The sequence below is a fragment of the Microcaecilia unicolor genome, chromosome 3, assembly GCF_901765095.1.
Source record: "Microcaecilia unicolor chromosome 3, aMicUni1.1, whole genome shotgun sequence".
Taxonomy (NCBI): Eukaryota; Metazoa; Chordata; class Amphibia; order Gymnophiona; family Siphonopidae; genus Microcaecilia; species Microcaecilia unicolor.
Genome location: NC_044033.1, coordinates 242,294,414 through 242,315,605, shown reverse-complemented (window position 1 = coordinate 242,315,605; position 21,192 = coordinate 242,294,414). Strand labels below are relative to the sequence as shown.

Genomic DNA, 21,192 nt, shown 5'->3' with positions numbered 1-21,192 from the left:
AACTCACAGTAACAAAGCCTGTGAGCAGCTTTTCAAAATTATTGGGGGTGCTAAGCCCAATGGAAATAACCCCTCCCTGGACACATACAAGAAATTTTCTCAATATTGGGGGTGCTCAAGCACCCACAGAGTCGGCTCCTATGCCTGTGAGGGAATCCATGGGACCGTTAGATCACAAAAGAGCAAAGGGGGCGCTCAGGCAGGACAAGGCCATAGCGGAGAAATTGAATGAATTCTTTGCTTCTGTCTTTACAGAAGATGCAAGAGATCTGCCTGAACCAGAAATGGTTTTCAAGGGTGATGATGCGGAGGAACTGAAAGCAATCTCAGTGAACCTAGAAGAGGTACAGAGTCAAATTGACAAATTAAAGAATAGTAAATCACCTGGATTAGATGGCATACATTCAAGGGTACTCAAAGAACTCAAGCATGAAATTGCTGATCTGCTATTACTAATATGTCAACTGTCATTAAAATCATCCGTAGTACCAGAAGATTGGAGGGTAGCCAATGTGATACCGATTTTTAAAAAAGGTTGTAGGGGTGTTCCAGGAAATTGTAGACCAGTAAGCCTCATTTTGGTGCTGGGCAAAATAGTGGAAACTATTATAAAGAATAAAATTACAGAACACATAGACAAACATGGTTTAATTGGACAGAGTCAGCATGGGTTCATCCAAGGGAAGTCTTGCCTCACCAATTTGCTTCATTTCTTTGAAGGCATGAATAAACATGTGAATAAAGGTGAGCCGGTTAATGTAGTGTATCTAGATTTTCAGAAAGCTTTTGATAAAATTCCTCATGAAAGACTCCTGAGAAAATTAAAGAGTCATGGGATAGGAGGCACGATTCTGGTGTGGATTAGGAATTGGTTATTGGACAGAAAACAGAGGGTAGGCTTAAATGGTCATTTCTTTTAATGGAGGAGGGTGAACAGTGGCATGCCATAGGGATCTGTACTGGGACTGGTGCTATTTAACATATTTATAAATGATATGGAAATCGGAACAACGAGTGAGGTGATTAAATCTGCAGATGATACAAAACTATTAAGGTTGTTAAAACACGTGTGGATTGTGAAATATTGCAGGAAGACCTTGGGAAATTGGAAGAGTGGGCATCCAAATGGCAGATGAAATTTAATGTGGAGAAATGCAAGGTGATCCACATTGGAAAGAATAATCAGAATCATAGTTACCTGATGCTAGGGTCCACCTTGGGGGTCAGCACTCAAGAAACGGATTTGGGTGTCATTTTAGATAATACGCTGAAATCTTCTGCTCATTGTGCTGCAGTGAACACAAAAGCAAACAGGATGCTAGGAATTATTAGGAGTATTGCGTTCAGTTCTGGTCACTGTATCTCAAAAAAGATATAGCGGAATTAGAAAAGATTCAAAGAGAGACCAAAATAATAAAGGGGATGGAACTCATCTCGTATGAGGAAAGGCTAAAGAGGTTTACTTGTGCCAAAAGTACTAAGACTAGGGGACACTCAAGGAAATTACATGGAAATACTTTTAAAACAAATAGGAGGAAATATTTTTTCACTCATCGAATAGTTAAGCTCTGAAACTCTTTTCCTTGAGGATGTTGTAACAGCGGTTAGTGCAGCTGGATTTAAAAAAGGTTTGGACAAATTTCTGGAGGAAAAGTCCATAGTCTGCTATTGAGACAGACATGAGAAGCAACTGCTTGCTCTGGGATTTGTAGCATGGAGTGTTGCCACGATTTGGGTTTCTGCCAGGTACTTGTGATTTGGCTTGGCCACTGTTTGGAAAACAGGATAGATGGCTCATAGGTCTGACCCATTATGGCTACTCTTATGTACTTAAGTACTTTTATGTAGGGACAGGGTCATGAACCTCAACATGTGTATGCTGGAAGAGAGACGTGAGAGATGGGATATGATAGAGGCGTTTAAATACCTCAGTGGTGTTAATATACAGGAGGTGAGACTTTTTCAAATGAAGGAAACCTCTGGAATGAGAGGGCATAAAATGAAGTTAAGAGGAAATAGGCTTAGGATGAATCTGAAGAAATACTCTTTCAAGGAAAAGGTGTTGGATGCATGGAATGGCCTCCCGGTGGAGGTTGTGGCGATGAAGACTGTGTCAAAGTTTAAGAAGGCATGGGACAGACACGTGGGATCTCTTAGGAGAAGGAGTTAGAGGTTACTAAGGATGTGCAGACTAGATGGTCCATATGGCTTTTATCTGCCATCATGTTTCTACGTTTCTTAAGGCAAGTAAAGGGATATTGCCCTGTGTGTGCTATTGATGGTCCCAGAAATAGGAAGTAACTTCAGAGCTGATGTAACTTCTTGTAGCTGTGGTGCACACCACAGTAGTTTGCTTAAAAATTCTTAAAGCAACTCATTAATTTTCCTGAATGAAACAAACCAAAGTATCAAACAGCTTGACTTAAACGTCCTGGGAAAAAAAGGTGAATTTCTCTAACTGAACCTAAGTCAAAAAGAGAACAAAATAAACAGCCAAACAATCTTTTCTGGAAGACAAGTTGCTGACTGAAGATTTTGTTCCAGGGAACAGCAGCTGCTAAGGTGTAACTTACTGTTTCTGGTACTGAGAGAGCCAGCTGTGGAATGCACAGAGCAGTGCCCATGTGCCTTCCTTCAATCTGCTGGTGCTGCTGCTATCATGGAGACCTGGGCAATGAGCCTGGCAAAAGAACCGGGGACCAAGTGAGTGAGTGGGAGGGGGAGAGGAAAGGAAGACAAATGGGGGGATGCAGGATGGTTTGGGTGGTGGTGGTGGTAGTGAGGGGAGGTAGAGATGGATGAAATTGAGAAAGGCAGAAAACAGGCAATATCAAATAAAGGTGGTATGGGAAGAGAGATGAGACAATACAGAAGAGAAACAGAGAGGTGTTGCTGGAAGGTGAAGGAGTGAAATAAATTAAGATATCCCCTGACCTGTGGGTAGTGGTATATCCTGGATAGGCTGAAAATTTCACTCGAATGCTCAGCTGAAAGACCTTCAATGACAGCACCCAGTGGTCCAGATGTTTTGCAGCTGTAGTTTGGGATCCCGGAATCCATTCCTGATAATATATTCATGGCCATTGTATACGGTAAGAATAAATTGTAAGGTGTATAAATGTGGAACCCCAGTGTGAGGTTGGGTAAGAGCTCTGAGCTGTTGTTAATCTTCTCCACCGCAGACACAAAGGCCAGGAAGTTGTAATAGTTCAATGATACATGACTTTAAGGATAATAAATGACAGATAATATTAAATTAGCATCAAACTGAAAAATATAGAAACAGAGACATTGGTAGCAGACATGAGTGATGGATTAGGATTAGGTTTAGAAAAGGAGGGGTTCTATTACTAAGCCATGTAAGCACCTACGCGTACCCAATGCGCATCGATTTTGAGTTACCACCTGGCTACCGTGTGGCCCGTGCTGTAATTTTATTTTTTACGAGTGCCCACTATGCGCGCCGGAAAATATTTTTATTTACTGGCGCGTGGGCGGTAACCGGGCAGTAATCAGCATTTTACGTGCATAGACCATTACCGCCTGGTTACCACATGAAACTTTACCGCTAGGTCAATGGCTGGCGGTAAGGTCTCAGACCCAAAATGGACGCATGGCAATTTTCATTTTGCCGCAGGTCCATTTTTGGAAAAAATGTTAAAAAGGCATTTTTTATAGGTGTGCTGAAAAATGATTCTGTGCACGCCCAAAACATACATCACCACTACCACAGGCCATTTTGCAGTGCGCCTTAGTAAAAGGGCCCTCGAGTCTGTTACTTTTTTGTCTGCAAACATGACGGAGAAGTGCACACTTCAGGTTTAGCACAAAATAAGCATATGTCTTTCCTCTCTCTATCTTCTACCATGTTTTTCCTATTCTTCAGCAGGCACATCTGCATCTACCCACATGCACACAGCCTTAATCACTGAAGTCTAGCACCTCTGCTTCTCTGCCCAACCATATGCATCTGACCCATTAAATAACCTCACCACTCAAGATTAAGCAGGGCCAGAGGACTCTGATTCAGGAAGTGGCATCAGGGGGAGACGGCATGGCTGGAGGTACATGTGGATGTTCCCTACCCTACCAATAAAAATGAGACCATACCTATGATGGAACAACTGAAGTGTTAGCAGAAGTTTGTATGCAATGCGTTTGAAGATGTGTCCCATACTGAGAAGAGTTAGGAAATGTTGTAAGGGGGAGGGGAGGAGAAAGAGAAGAAAGCAGAAATGAAAGGAGAGAAAAGAAGGGAGTAAGAAGCACTGTTCCATCTAAGCTGAGCAGGTGTCCGCCAACTGCATTACTACCAGTAGGGGGTGGTGCTTCAATGTTGCATTTTCAATCTCTATGAACATGCAGGTTCCATAGAACATTCTATGCTCTATGTTCCATAGAACATTCCTGTCCCTCAGTATTGAAAGTATGATAGTGAAACAGCACCCCCCACTGGCAGGACTATAGATGGAGGACTCCCACTCAGCTTAGAGGGAACAGTGATAAGAAGGAGAAGGCCTTAAAAAGGAAATGGAGGTTAGGTAGGAGAACGGGGGTGGGGGAGTGAGCGTAGGGAGGGAGAGATAGGAGACGTGAACAAAAGAGAAGGAAAGCAGGAAGAGAGAGAGTAAAGTGTCCAAATCCTTCCACAATAGTCTTCCTAAATGCTGACACTTCTTGTACTCACAATACCCCATACTCACACGACTCACACAAGTAACATTCAAAAAAATGCACAAAAAATAGAACACAAGTGTTTGTGCTGAGCTTTGCAAACTTTTGCAAATTAATTTCAAAATGTGATCAATCTCTGTAAGAAGGTTTCGTGCCTAGTGTGAATGGTGAAGTAAATTCAGAATTAATGACTTTCTGTGATGCAAAAAGCCACAAAACATAGAAGGAGCCTTCAAGAATGAGGGTGTCAAGTCAATATTTTATTGATCAGGATCCCCCCCCCCCCCCCCGCACACCCCCACCCGAAGGCTGCTTGTACTTTTTGATGGGTGTTTCAGATTCCCCTGTCCTGCATTTTCTGTGATGGAAAAACACACAAAGTAACATATGAAAATGAGTTAGTGGTCACGTTTCACAAAAAGACCACTAAGCTTCAATGTGGTGAATCTGACAATTCTGGGTATTCAGGCACACAATTTACAGGTTATGTGCTGTCAAGTGCCGGATGTAATAAGCTGTGAGTTAGACTGGTGTACTGAGCTTCAGCACAGCATTCTAATGCAAGCACAGGAAAGAACTGAAGACCCATCTCTTTAACAAGGCGTACCACAAAGATCAACAAATGTGAACTCCTACACATATATCCAGAATTGTCTTGTAATATTTGCTTGTTACACTACTATCATGTTTCATCAATATCATGTTACCCAAGATCCTATATAATACTAAATGTATATTCTCTTATATATTTCCACCATTCATGATGTATTGTAAGTCACATTGAGCCTGCAAATAGGTGGGAAAATGTGGGATACAAATGCAATAAATAAATAAACTTTATTCCCAATGCAGTTAATTACATACAAAGTATTGCTGTATTTAAAAAATGTAGAATGATAGAAAAGCAGCATACACTACAGAATGCTACATCGGCCGTGTTTGTCTCCCTTATTTTCAGGTGTCACCATTTTTTCAGATGGCAGCAGAATGCCTCCCCAAACCAGTTACATATTGGTCCTGGTGGGTGAAAGGACATGGGTGTCTTGGCTCATATTGTTATGGATCAGATAGCAAAATGGTAGAAACTATTATAAAGAATAAAATAATTGAACACAAAAACAAATATGGGTTAATAGGATAGAGTCAACATGGATTCAGCCAAGGGAAGTATTGCCTAACAAAGTAAGTGGTGGCAGATCAAAACCTGTATGGTCTATCCAGTCTGCCCAGTATTATAAACTCATTACATATGGTATGAAGTGTTACATCATATGTATCCTTGCCATTAGATTTTCAGAAAACATTTGATTGTGAATAGTGGAGTCCCCCCGGGATCTGTCCTGGGACAGTGGTATTTAATTGATTTATTAATGATCTGGAAATGGGAACACTGAGTGAGCTGATTACCTTTGTAGACAATACAAAACTATTCAAAGTTGTTAAAATGCATGCAGATTGTGAAAAAAATTACAGGAAGACCTTAGGAAGTTGGAATACTGGGCATCCAAATGGCAGATAAGATTTAATGTGGATAAGTGCAAAGTGATACACGTTGGGAAGAATGATCCAAATCATAGTTATTTGATACTAGGTTCCATCCTAGGAGTCAGCATCCAAGAAAAAGATCTAGGTGTCATCATGGACAATATACTGAAATTATCTGCCAAGTGTAAGGCAGCAGCCAAAAAAAGCAAGCAGAATGCTAGGATAGAAAATAAGACAACGAATATTATAATCTCTATGTATTGCTCTATGGTGCAATCACACCTTGAGTATTATGTATAATTCTGGTCACCGTATCTTTAAAAAGATATAGCAGAATTAGGAAAGATTCATAGAAGGGAACCAAAATGATTAAGGGGATGAAACTCCACTCATATGAGGAAAGGCTTATGAGGTAAAGACTCTTCACCTTGGAAAAGAGACAGCTGAGGGAGAAATAGAGGCATACTGAGAGGTGTAGCAGGGGTAAACATAAATACATTTTTTTGCTCTTTGAAAAAGTTCAAAGGCTAGGGGACAGTCAAGGAAGTTACATGGTACTAATCTTTTTTTCCTCAACAAATAGTTAAGCTCTGGAACTCATTGGTTGAAGATTTTGTGTCAGCGGTTAGTGTCTCTAGGTTTAAAAAATGGTTGACAAGTTCATAGAGATAAGGTTCATAGTCTGCTATTGAGAATGACATGGTTAAGCGACTGCTTGTCCCTGGGATCAATAGCATTAATTTTAGAATGATTTGGAATTCTGTCAGGTACTTATGACCTGAATTGTTCTCCAGGAAGCAGGATATTGGGCTAGATGGACCATTGGTCTGACCCAGTATGGCTAGTCTTATGTTCTTAATTGAAATACAAGGTGTAATCAGCTGACTATCTGGCAATAAGTAGTCTGCTGAAACGGAGACAATATGTGTAATGTCATTAAATGACATGAAAAGGGAATTTCAACTATTGCAGTAAGGAAGTATTCAGATGTATCTTTGAAGTTAGAATCAGTAAAAGCTCATTGATTAAGATTTTAGAGAATTATTGTGCTCAGAGGTTCAGTGATATAGCAGAGAAGAGTTTTCTTATTATCCAGTACATATGGGGTTGGAGAATAGAGTACTGATGGAAGACAAAATAGAACAAAATGTAATATAAAAGAAATTCAGTGACAAGCGGAATGTGGAAACAGGGAATGACCTTTGTGAAGGTTAAATTGAACACAGTTTTTCTATGATTATTTGAGAAGAAACATATAGACAGAAAAAGATTAAACTCTTAGCAGGTCATTTTCCCCAGGGTAACTTTCAAAAGGAAAACACTCATACTTTATTTGATAGAACTGGTAAAAAGTCCACAGGTTATATCTGCAGTTCATGCAGTGACAACCAAATTAAAACTACAGGGATGTCGCAGATAGGAGCTAAACCATGATACTACTTACAACCCTTGTCCTTCAAATGAGGGAACAGTTGTGAAGGCTGGATGATCAACTAGATAAATGAATTCCACTGCTATGAGTCCCCCAATCATGATGTCCCCATATCTATGATATCCTGGTTTTAGATTAACTGATAAGTAGTTTCTAAGTGTACACTGACACTCAGCCGTCTTCCATAGGATGTCAGAGAGCATCAATACAATGAGAACCAGATGAGCTTTCAGCTTTAACATTGTTGAAACAGCTTCTTTTGTGAGGATGTTGGCTCTTTCCACTCCAGTTGTTACACTTGGATATTGCAGGGGTGATGTACAGTTCTTGATGGTGCTATCAAATCGGATGTTTGAATGATAGGCAGAAAATATTATGTATTAATTTGACCTGTACATTTATACACTAAAGAATGAGGAAAGAAAGTGAAATTATTATGCTTACGGTGAGGTGATTGCTCTATTTCTAGCTGAGCTTGAAACCTGTGAGGACACTGTGTGGTCTCTGTTGGGTTCTTCTGCTCCTGACATCAGCCTTAAGGGATATCTGCTCCTGATATCTGCATTTACCATGAAATATAGGTTGTTTCTTTTAAATATTATCTTTTGGATCCTGTGTCTTCATTAACATAAAGACAAATATTAATTTGATTGAAATGCTTGTGAAGGACACAATGTAATAACATAACAGCCTAACAGAAACAGATTAAATGTGCAGGTTCCCTTGTAAATGTGTAATCAAGCTACAGTAGTCAAATATGTCTTTTTTGAACCTTCCTACCTTTCTACGCTTGTTTCTTCTGGGTGGACTTCAGCCCCAATACTAGGTGCTCCCATTGTATGAGGGAAGTTTTCTGTTCTCTTGTCTTTGTACATTGTATAAAGTAATGTTACTGAACTGAGACATGTCAGCTTAATTTCTTGAAGCTGTTCTTTTTATATCCCATTCTCTTACTTGTCACCGGTTTTGTGGACTGGAGTAGTATTTGCCTAAAGATGTTATTCTTGGTTTGTTGTTTTCTTTTTTATTTTGTATATGCTTTTCCGTACAAGTATATTTTGTTAAGATAAACTGGTATAAATAAAAAGTACAAAAAAATGTAAATGTGTCTAAATCTATTCATTTATTAAAACAAACAAACAATCCAAAAACAACTCAAAAGAGAAAATCTGACTATAGTTGAGCCCCCAATTTCTCAAAGAGCTCAGTGTGAGTGTACCTCTTACATTAAGTCCTTTGGACTAGATTCTATATATGGTACCTGAAAAATCAGCACCAAAAATATTTCCACCTAGGCGCATTCAGTAAACCACACCTTGATTTAGGTGTGGTTTATGGAATACACCTAACGGGTTTATAGAATATGCCTAGTGGCATCTAACTCTAGGCATGGCCATTTACATCAAGTAAAACTTGGTATAAATAATGGCATCTAAGGTAGGCCCGGAGCAGGGGTATTCTATAACCCTGCGTGCAGATTTTCAGAATGCCTAAGGCCCGTCCACTCCATACCCAAGGCCATGCCCCCTTTTTCAGGCAGCAAAGAAGAGAGGGTCCAATAATACACAAAATACAGCAACAAAAAGAAGCACAAAAGGGCCTCCAGAGCTGGAACAATGATACAATGTTTAATGAAATTGACCCAACACAGGCCATGTTTCGGCGCTCAACAGTGCCTGCCTCAGGGGTCGTGATAAATATTCCTTAAAGATCTTACAGTTTCAATCTGATTGTACCAAATGCTTCCAAGATCAGTGATGATGTTCTAAAGAACTGTTTTGGAATCTTAGGTAAAATGTATCGGACACTTCCGGAAAGCCACAGTGAGGTTCTGATAAAACCACCAAAAAAGCATTTGGTACAATCAGATCGAAACTGTAAGATTTTTAAGGAATATTTATTATGCCCTCTTTTTGACAGCGCATATTAGAATTTACACACACCATTTTCCAGAATACGCTTTGTAAGTTGTGGGAACTTTTTACCAAGCTGTGGTAAAAAGGGCTCTGTGGTAGCGGCATCAGCCATTTTTTCCTCGCGCCAAGGCCCTTTTTACTGCAGTGGGTAAAAAGCCCGAAAAGCACATGGCCATACGATAAGCTTGCACTTACTGTGTGGCCATGTGGGGGGGGGGGGGGGCCAGGGGTGTGCTGGTAAATTGTTAACAGGGGGCTCTCTCTCGCCAGCAAAGTAAAAGAGAATTCAGGAGGGGCCCAAGCCCACATTTTGGGATCCATTTGTTAAAGTAGCCATGGAGAACCGGCTCCCAAAATTCTTAAAAACTTAACAAACGGCTCTCGAGAGCCTGTGAGAGCCTGCTTCAGCACACCACTGGGGGGGGGGGGGGCGCACTTACCGCCATCAATTAAGATGAAAGTAAGGGCTCCCATGCTATCCCAGCAGTAACCAGGCAGTGATCACCGCTGGGTAACCCCTTGAGGTATATATTTTTTAAAATCCAGCAGCACCAAAATGGTGCACGTTGAAGGCAGAACTACCACCAGCAGCTGCGTTGGGCAGGTGGTAATTCCGGGTTGCCACGTGTCAACCTTTTAGTAAAAGGGCCCCTGTGTGCGTAAATTCTAATTAATGCCAATTAATGTCAATAATTGCTTTAGTGTTGATTTGCTTGTTAAATAATTAAATTGCAAGCACAAATCCAGAATATGACTGGATTTGTGCACGCAATTTCAGTCATGCTATATAGAATCCAGGGATTAATATGAAACTGTAAAAAAAACCCCAAATTAAATAGAAATAAAACCATAGATTTTTCTTTTATAATACACTCATTTACCTCATTCACATTGTTTTCTTAGCTTTTGGGGGCAAGAATCTACCCCTTTTTTATTTTTGGTGATGGGTTTCACTATCTTGCTGGCACTGCCACATTCACATTTCTTATGTAAGAGTCTATTAACACAGTGGCTCCCAAACCCAATCCTGGAAGCACCCCAGCCAATCAAGTTTCCAGGATATCCACAATGAATATTCATCAGATAGATTTGCATGTAGTGGAGGCAGTGCATGCAAATCTCTCTCATGAATATTCATTCTGGATATCCTGCAAACCTGACTGGCTGGGGTGCCTCCAGGATTTGGTTTGGGAACCACTGTATTAATATAATATATGATAGATTTGGATTGACTCTACACCTCCAGTAAAAAGCAGAAGTACAGTTTGTTTGGATTTTTAAAGTCTTTCTGTACTTGAAGTCAGACAGCACTCTCTTTTAAAGTCAGGCTTTAAATTCTGCCAACATTCAGTCCCACTGGCTTACCAACAGCTGCTTCTATAGAAAACCTTGAGTGATTAAATTATAAGGGACTCTGAAGTGATAGAGACTGTCTAGATTGATTAATTCTTTCAGGTAGACCTCCTTTGTTTTAGTGGCATTCATGCCAGACGGCAGTGACACAGCTTCACTTTCTTTTACCAACATCCCTTTTGTTAACAGCCTTATTATTTTCAATCCTTTCATTGCCTTCAAAGGGACTCATATGTGTGTTTCTATTCTTCTGTTATTCTGTCCTTTTCATGAATTTAGCATGTGCCCAAACTAGAGCAGAACAAAGCCAGTGGCTGCTCACAATCACATTTATTGCATTACTCAGACTGTATGTTGTCAACCATTTTACGTGGCTCAAATGAGTCAGGAAATCAGCCCAAATGCCAAGGGGTAGGGTGATAGCTCCTTTATCCAAAGAAGCAGCCATTTGTCTGGATAAATGACTTTTGAAAAATTGCTCTTATCGTGTATATGTGAGGGGGGTTGTTCACATACACACTCTCTAACTATAAGATCAGTTTTCAAATACCATTTACTCTGGATAAAGGGGCTATTGTAATGTTTATTTAAAAGAATGATGTCCAATTGTTGCTTTTAGAGGGTGATTCGGGGAGGGGGGAAGAGGAGGGTGAAGTTGAGCTAACCATGATTGAGGAATTTTATTGTAAAAATCTCAGACTGGCTTTAGGATCTAAAAGATAATTGGGGAGGGGAACAGAAGGTTATAGATTTGCTTAGACTTCCTAATTACACTCATCCTGGGGAAGGAGGATTATTGGCTGCCTGGAGGATGCAGATCGCTAGGGGACATGTATGTGGGAAAGAAATATTCAGAAGTGGAAGCCAGAAATTTGGAAAGAATCCATGTGTAGAAGCAGTGGCGTTCCTAGGGTGGCTGACACCTGGGGCAGATCGCCGATGCACGCCCCCCCCGGGTGCAGCGCGACTCCCCCACCCCGGCGAAATGATGGACACCTCCCCTGGGGAAACGACCCCCCCCGGGTGCATTTTTACCTGCTGGGGAGGGGGGGTGCTGCGCGCCTGTCGGCTTCACTCGTTCCCTGCTCCCTCTGCCCCGGAACAGGAAGTTTTGTACTGTGAGTCTTTGGTTGATCTCTCTGTATTGTAACCCACTGGCTGATCTTTTAGCATTGTCAACTAGACTGGTATATCCTTAACTCCTAAAGCGGGTGTTTGTCACACCGAAACATAAAACATAGGACTGCATTGAGTCCATTTCAGTCTTTTTGATGTATTAGACTTATCAGCCTCTTTGCAGTATACTCAGGGCCCTGTTTACTAAGGTGCTTTCGTGTTATTAGCGCACCTACTTTTAGGTCCCACGCTAACCATGTAGGCGGCTATAGAGATATTGTAGGCACATACATGGTTAATGCGCGTACATGGTTAACGCATGTTAAAAACGTTAACGTGCCTATAACACTGCTTAATAAACAGGGCCCTTAGTGTTGTATCCCCTTGGATACTCATTTTTTCATTGTTTCTAATAAATTTGTCATACCTAGTTGGAATTTCATTGGTCTCTCCCATTTGTTTCTTTTTGAACAGGGGCTTTTAGCCTTGTTAAGTACGGTCAGTTTTCAACCTGGTCAATTCACCTCGATAAATCATGTTGAGAATGGCCCTGTCCCCTTAAGTAACTGTCAGCAGTGGTCCATGGGACACGCTGAGGGCTGCAGGGCAATGTGCAGAGATTCAAAGTGGGGCCTCATTTGCATAAATCAATAGGGGGTGAAAAGTAGAGCTGAAAGTGGGGAGTTTGCAAAAAAAAAAAAAAAAAAGAAGCTAGGGCCGGCCCTGCTGATGGCAAGTTGATCATTCATAGATAACAGTCACCACACAGGCCCTGCACATCAGGGTGAATGTAATGCAGCAGATGGAAACAGGTGGACAAGCAAATAATGAGGGCCAATGACCCTTGGCTAATGCCACTGCCCAGCCCAGCTTCAAGCTGCAGAGAAGAGAACAAGCCACAAAAGGTATAGAAAAAAATACAACAAAACAATTGCAATGATTTGCAGTAAACATAATCTATTTGACAACATGTAGGCTGCAGTTTCATGCTGTCTCTTGACCATCTTATTTTTAGCTTTTCAGGGTGATGCAGAATTCCACTGTGCGTTCCTTTCTCTGTTCTATTGAATTACACATGCTGATTGACCTTGCTTTTTCCCTCTTGTCCCTTTCTCCTCAGCTGCCCCTGAACCAGTGGCGTACCAAGGGCTGGGCGGTGGGGGCGGTCCGCCCCTGGTGCACACTGCTGGAGGGGTGCAGAGAGCAGCCGTGCGCCTGTCGGCTCCACTGGTTCCCTGCTCCCTCTGCCCCGGAACAGGTTACTTCCTGTTCCGGGGCAGAGGGAGCCAGTGGAGCCGACAGCCGCGCGGCTGCTCTCAACACCCCTCCAGCAGCGTGTTGATGCAGGGTATGTTGATGCGCCAGGGGGGGTGTTGATGCTGCGGAGGGGGGGAATGCCGTGCTGCACCCGGGGGGGGGGGGTGCACAGCGGCGATCCGCCCCGGGTGGCAGCCGACCTAGGAACGCCACTGCCCTGTACCTGTAGTTATTGCCCTTATTTGTCTTTTGCCTGCCCTCTCTCCCCTCTTCACAGTTCCTGTATGTTAATTACCTGAGAAATTTTCCTTTTAGTCAATTTTAGAATGAAACTCCTGAATATGGCCAGAAAAACTGTGCCTGGTGTTAACTGGTTTACTACAAAACCTTAGGTATCTGGCTAGATCCACTCAAAAATTGCCCTCCTAGTTCATCCAGTTTCTGCCCACTTTCTTTTGCTTTAACTATAAATACGCTCTTTCCTTAGCATGAACAACAAGAAAATAGTGCCGGGTCAATATTCCTAGCCAACGGTGATCCTATTTTGTTAAACGCTAGCTGTGGCATTCAAAAAATACATACTTAGTGAACAGATGCAGACATATAACAGTAAGCTGCATTGGGCATGAATGCACAAGGGGCATAGCCAGACACCCAATTTTGGGTGGGCCTGGGCCCAAGATGGGTGAGCAGAAGAACTCCACCCTGTTCCATAAGTGATTTGGTTTCTCCCACTCTCGCCTGCATGCCATATGGTCCCTCAAACATCCCCCCTCCCAGTGGCGTTCCTACGGTGGCTGACACCCGGGGCGGATCGCCGATGCGCCCCCCCCCAGGTGCAGCGCGACCCCCCCACCTCCGGTGAAAGGACACCCCCCCTGGCGAGAGGACACCTCCCCCCAGAGAAAGGACAACCCCCCCGGGTGCATTTTTACCTGCTGGGGGGGGGGGGGGGGTGCCACGCACCAGTCGGCTCCGCTTGTTCCATGCTCCCTCTGCCCTGGAACAGGAAGTAACCTGTTCCGGGGCAGAGGGAGCACAGAATGAGCGGAGCCGATAGGCGCGCAGCTCCCCCCCCAGCGGTGTGCACCCAGGGTGGACCGCCCCCACGGCCCCCCCTTGGTATGCCACTGCCCCCTCCCCTACATACCTTTTAAATAGCAGATTTTCACCGGCAGCAAGCAACAACTAATATACATTGCTAATGTTGGCCCCACAGCCTTCCCTCTGAGGCAACTTCCTGTTTCCAGATAGGCAGGAATGCATCAGAGGGAAGGCTGTGGGGCCGGTGCGAACAGTATGTATCTGTTGATGCTCGCTGCAGACGAAGATCTGCTATTTACAACTACATAAGTACATAAGTTCTCATACTGGGACAGACCAAAGGTCCATCCTGTTTCCAACAGTGGACAATCCAGGTCACAAATACCTGGCAAGATCCCCAAGAAAGTACAAAACAGTTTATGCTGCTTATCCCAGAAATACTTTCTCCAAGTCCAATTTAATAATGGTCTATAGACTTTTCCTTTAGGAAGCCATCCTAACCTTTTTAAAACTCTGCTAAACTAACCACCTTTACCACATTTTCTGGCAACGAATTCCAGAGTTGAATTACACGTTGAGTGAAGAATAATTTTCTACAATTTGTTTGAAATTTACTACTTTGTAGTTTCATCGCATGCTCCCTAGTCCTAGTATTTTTGGAAAGAGTAAACAGACACTTCACGTCTACCCGTTGCACTCCACTCATTGTTTTATAGACCTCTATCATATCTCCGCTCAGTCGTCTTTTCTCCAAGCAGAAGAGCCCCAGCCGCTTTAGCCTTTCCTCACAGGGAAGTCGTCCCATCCCCTTTATCATTTTCATCGCCCTTCTCTGCACCTTTTCTAATTCCACTATATCCTTTTTGAGACGCTACTCAAAAAATACCATGGGACGCATCAGCATGTCCCGCGGATAGGCTCTTTTAGTGTGGGGTAGGTGAATTAGGCATTCTGCACCTTAATAAAAGTCCCCTAACTGTTGGAACATGTAAATTTTTATGTTAATAGATAACGCAGCTTCAAACGTAGCCCCCAAACATTACTAATGTTTTCCCATTAATTTGAAGGATGGTGGAAGACCCGGAAAAACTACTCAGCTGTATAAGGTTTACTCCAATAATAAGGTATCACTGACAAAATCGTTATTCACCATTATATTTAACTAAATTTTATATTCAAATTGTGTATAACATCATATTTTATCTATAATAACAAAAAAATTGTGAAATGTAGGATGACCTCTACCAGTGATGCAGTTTCTTGCAAAAAACACATATCATTCAGTTTGAACTTTCCCAACAAAAGATAGCAATAATAAATTAATCCATTATTTGCATATATTTTAATCATTACAGATTTTAGTTAGGTATTTTCTTCTGTTTCTTTCAGGCTGCAGCAGAATGATGTAGCACTTAGGGAGAAAGATACAGAACAGAAGTCCAGCACTGGATGCCAGAATAGCAAATATCTCCACCGACACCATGTACTTGCCCTTGGTGCTCAGGTATGTTGGGATGAAGGAGACCCAGACACTGCAGAACACCAGCATACTGAAAGTGATGTACTTGGCCTCATTGAAACTGTCAGGTAGATTTCTTGCTAGGAAAGCTATCATGAAGCTGATACCAGCCAAAAATCCTAGATATCCCAGAACACAGTGAAATGCAACTATTGACCCTTCATTACATTCAATTAGAATTGTTCCAGTTTCTGATTTCATATTAAGATATGGGAAAGGGGGAGCAGTACACAACCAGATAAGACAGAGAAGAGCCTGAAGAAGGGAACAGGAAAGGACTATAGAGTTTGAGAACCTGGAGCTCATCCATTTACGGAGCTTGTTCCCAGGTTTGATGGCTTGGAAAGCCATGACCACTGTGATAGTTTTTGCCAATACAGAGGAGAGTGAAATGGAAAAAGTAATCCCAAAGACAATCTGACGTAGAATACAAGTCACCTTTTCAGGACGACCAATGAATATCAAAGAACAGAGGAAGCAGAGCATGAGTGAGATGAGGAGAACATAACTGAGGTCTCTGTTGTTGGCTTTCACTATTGGGGTTTCTCGGTAATAAATAAAGATTCCCAGAATAACAGCAGTGAGGAGAAAGAAGAAAATTATGATGAAAGTCAAAGTTATTCCTAAAGGCTCTTTATAGGACAGGAAGGTTATTACTTTTGGGATGCAGGCATCTTTCTTCTGATTAGGCCATTGGTCCTCTGGGCATGTTATACAGGTATCCATATCTGAGAATGAAAAATATTGTCTTATTTCTCACAAATAATATCTGTTGTAGGACATACATGAATGCCTATGTTATCCTCCTATGAGCCAAACCTTTTTCAACTGCAGCTCAAGTTTTGCATAGTATCATTGTGACTGCATAACATTATTAGAAAATGAAAAGAACACAGCAGATCGGTCCAAAGTATTCTTTATTGCAGCGTCTCAGGCATTTTATTTGACTGAGACTCTGCAATAATGTATACTTTGTACTGATATTTTTATTACATTTGTACCTTACGCTTTCCCACTCATAGCAGGCTCAATGTGGCTTACATATTATATACAGGTACTTATTTGTACCTGGGGCAATGGAAGGTTAAGTGACTTGCCCAGAGTCACAGGGAGCTGCCTGTGCCTGCAGTGGGAATTGAACCCAGTTCCCCAAGAACAAAGTCCACCACTCTAACCACTAGGCAGGGGTGTGCTGGTAAATTGTTAACAGGGGGCTCTCTCTCGCCAGCAAAGTAAAAGAGAATTCAGGAGGGGCCCAAGCCCACATTTTGGGATCCATTTGTTAAAGTAGCCATGGAGAACCGGCTCCCAAAATTCTTAAAAACTTAACAAACGGCTCTCGAGAGCCTGTGAGAGCCTGCTCCAGCACACCACTGCCACTAGGCCACTCCATGTGGTGCTCTTGTCCACATTGGAGTTTGCAGGTAGTTTGCCTTGTTGTTTCCATGGATCATTATTAGAAAATGTACAGAGAAAGGTGACTAAATGATTGAGAACAGATTGAATCTCATATGAGCAAAGGCTAAAGAGTTTAGGCTTCTTTGGCTTGGAGAAGTAACCACAGGGAAGATATGACATAGGGTAAAATCATGAGTTGAGTGGTATAGAAAAACATAAAATGGTTTATCATTAAACATTTATTAATTTGATATACCACCTCATTAGAGCATGAGTGAAGGTGGTTTACATACAGTTGAACAGGTACTTGAGCTGTCCTTAATGGGCTCACAGATGAAGCAATATATTGTACCCGGAGCAATGGAGAGCCAAGTGATTTGCCCAGGGTCACACAGAGCTGCAGAGGGAATTGAACCTGGTTCCCTAGGATCTCAAAAATGTTTTTTGCTCTTTCACAAATTACAAAAACTAGGGGACAAATAGGAAAAAAACATTTTTTTTCTATTCAATGCATTATTAGGTTCTGAAATTTGTTGTAGGAGGATGTCACAAAAGTAGTTAGCTTTGCTTTGAAAAGGTTTACACAAATGGTGAAGAACTCATGAGGGAAGGGGCAACTCTGGATCTAGAGCTCACAAATGGAGGAAGTGTTTCCAATGTCCATGTGGATGCCCACCTAGGCAATAGTGATCATCACATGATATGTTTTGATATAACAGCGAAAGCAGAGTGAAGACGCACAAAACTAAAAGTATTGGATTTCAGACTTAATGATTTTGGTAAAATAGGGGAATACCAAAGAAGGAGCTGATGGCATGAGTAGGCATACGTGATGTGGAAACATAGAGGTGCATAATCGAACAGAGGTGCCCATCTCTAAGGGCGCCCATCTCTAAGGATGGCCCTGTAAAGGGGCGGAGTAACCCGTATAATCAAAACAAGATGGGCGTCCATCTTTCATTTCGATAATACGGTTGGGGACGGCCAAATCTCAACATTTAGGTCGACCATTGAGATCGCCAACCTTAGAGATGGCCGACCTCGGTTTTCGCCGATAATGGAAACCAAGGACACCCATCTCAAAAACGACCAAATCCAAGGCATTTGGTCTTGGGAGGAGCCAGCATTCGTAGTGCACTGATCCTCTCCTCACATGCCAGGACACCAACCGGGCACCCTAGGGGGCACTGCAGTGGACTTCCTAAATTTCTCCCAAGTCCATAGCTCCCTTCCTTGTGTGCTGAGCTCCCCCCCAAAACCCCAAAACCCACTACCCACAACTATACACCACTACCATAGCCTTTATGGGTGAAAGGGGGCACCTACATGTGGGTATAGTGGGTTTTGGGGGGGTTTGGAGGGCTCCCATTTACCACCACAAGTGTAAGAGGTAGGGGGGATGGGCCTGGGCCCGCCTACCTGAAGTGCACTGCAGTACCCACTAAAAACTGCTCCATAGACCTCCCTACTGCTGTGATGGAACTGGGTATGACATTTGAGGCTGGCATAGAGGCTGGCAAAAAATGTTTTTTAAATTGTTTTTTTTTGGATGGGAGGGGGTTGGTGACCACTGGGGGAGTAAGGGGAGGTCATCCCCGATACCCTCCGGTGGTCATCTGGTCAGTTCGAGCACCTTTTTGAGGTTTGGACGTAAAAAAAATTTGGACCAAGTAAAGTCGGCCAAATGCTCGTCAGGGACGCCCTTCTTTTTTCCATTATCGGCCGAGGACACACATCTCTTAACTACGCCCCCATCCCGCCTTCGGTACACTGCCGACATGCCCCCGGGAACTTTGGTCGTCCCTGCGACAGAAAGCAGTTGAGGAAGGGCCAAGTCGCCTTTCGATTATGCCGATATGGCCGACCTTGAGAGAAGGGTGCCCATCTCCCGATTTGTGTTGGAAGATGGGCGCCCTTCTCTTTCGAAAATAAGCAGGATAGTGGTCCAAGCTTGCTATAAATATGGCAACTGATCTTTATACAAGGAAAGTAAACAAAAATGAGAGAAAAAGGAAGTCTATATGGTTCTCAAAAGAAGTGGCTGAAAGAAAAAGGGCAAAAGAGGCAGCATTCAAGAAATACAGAAGAACACAACGAGAAGTTCACAGAGAAGATTACCGGAATAAACTCAAAGAAGGAAAGAGGAAAATGCAGCGAACAAAAGCACAGGCAGAAGAAAAAATGGCTAAAGATGTCAAAAGAGGTGACAATGTTTTTCAGATATAATGGGAAAGGAGAAAGGCTAGGAATGGAATTGTAAGACTGAAAGATTCTGAGAATGGCTATGTGGAGAGTGATGAGGATAAAACAAATGTGCTACAGAAATACTTCTCTTTGGAATTCATGGAAGAAAATTCTGGAGAAGGACTGAGGTCGGTCGGCTGCCGAGGGTATATGTGGGAATGGAGTGGATACTGCCTCTTTCATGGAAGAAAATCTGAAAGTGGACAAATCTCATTCCAGGATACTAAGCTTAGAGAAGTCCTGACAAGACCTCGTAAGGATTTATTTAATAGATCTTTAGAGATGCGAGAGTTTCGTGGGATTGGAGACAAGCTGATGTGGTCTCTCTTCACAAAAGCGGGGATGGGGAAGAAGTGGGAAATTACAGGAAGATAAGCCTCACATCGTTGGTACAAAAATAATGGAGTCAATGCTGAAGGAAAATATAGTTAACTTTCTAGAAGCCAATGGGTTACAGGATCCGAGGCAACATGGCTTTACAAAAGGAAAATCCTGAAAATGAATCTGATTGACTTCTTTGACTGGGTGACCAAAAAACAAGATAAAGGACATGGACTAGATGTAATTTACTTGGATTTCAACAAAGCCTTTGATACGCCCCCTCACAGAAATTCGTAAGTCTTCTGTGAGGGGGGCGTATCAAAGCTTATTCATAAGCTGGTAGGGCTGAACATTGAACCCAAAGTGGTGAACTGGTTTGGGAACTGATTGACATAGAGGGGCATAATCGAATGCAAACGCCCATGTGTAAAAACATCCATTCAGTTGTTTAGATCCCCTTCCCTTTCCATTAAGTCCCTCCATGTTTCTGTCAGCCAATCACAGCTCGTTTAGATGACATCAGTGTCAGCTAAACAGCTGTGATTGGCTGACAGAAACTTAGAGGGACTTAATGGAAAGGGAAGGGTGTCTAAACAACTGAATAAGTGATGCAGTGGTTAAAGCACAGGTCTTGTAATCAGAAGGTGGCTGGTTCAAATCCCCCTATTACTGTTGTTTTAATTTGGAAGTCCCTGACTGCACTTGCATGTTTTTTTTTCTTCCGATTTTTGCTCTCTGCATGGGTCCTGCGCAGCACCAACTAAACTAAAATTGCTCTAGGGACCTGCATACTGCTGTCATGGAGCTAGGTATGGTATTTGAGGCTGGCATAGAGGCTGGAAAAAATATTTAAACATTTTGTTTTTTAGGGTGGGAGGGGGTTAGTGACCACTGAGGGAGACAGAGAGATCATTCCCGATTCCCTCCGGTGGTCATCTGGTCATTTAGGGCACTTTTTTGGGACCTGTTCATGATAAAACAGGGTCCAGAAAAAGTGATCTAAATTCTCGCTAAAAACGCCTTTCTTTTTTCCATTATCCGCCGAGCGCGCCCATCTCATCTCGGCCGATAACTATGCCCCAGTCCCGCCTTCACCACGCCTCCGACACACCCCCATCAACTTTATTCATTCCCGCGACAGAGTGCAGTTGAAGACGCCCAAAATCGGCTTTCGATTATACCGATTTGGGCGCTTTTGCGAGAAAAATGCCCATCTCCCGATTTAGGTTGAAATATGGGCATTTTTCTCTTTCAAAAATAAGCTGGATGGTGACAGAGAATGGTGAAAATGGAATCCGCTAGGAGTAAAGGAAGAAGAGCAGTGGAGTGCCTCAAGGGTCAGTGCTGGGGCAGATTCTGTTTGATATATTTGTGAGAGACATCGCTGAAGAGTTAGAAGGAAAATGTTTGCCTTTTTGCAGATGACATGAAGA

The 21,192-nt window shown here is 42.6% G+C and overlaps 1 protein-coding gene across 1 annotated transcript in view; it reads right to left on the bottom strand.

Moving 5' to 3' along the window:
* Nucleotides 1–15,619: 15,619 nt before the first annotated feature.
* LOC115464522 (vomeronasal type-2 receptor 26-like) overlaps nucleotides 15,620–21,192 on the bottom strand; it is a 47,478-nt gene continuing 41,905 nt past the window's right edge. The window contains exon 6 of the mRNA XM_030194886.1: nucleotides 15,620–16,524. Coding sequence (XP_030050746.1) covers nucleotides 15,620–16,524 — 905 coding nt within the window. The remainder of the gene's footprint in view (nucleotides 16,525–21,192) is intronic.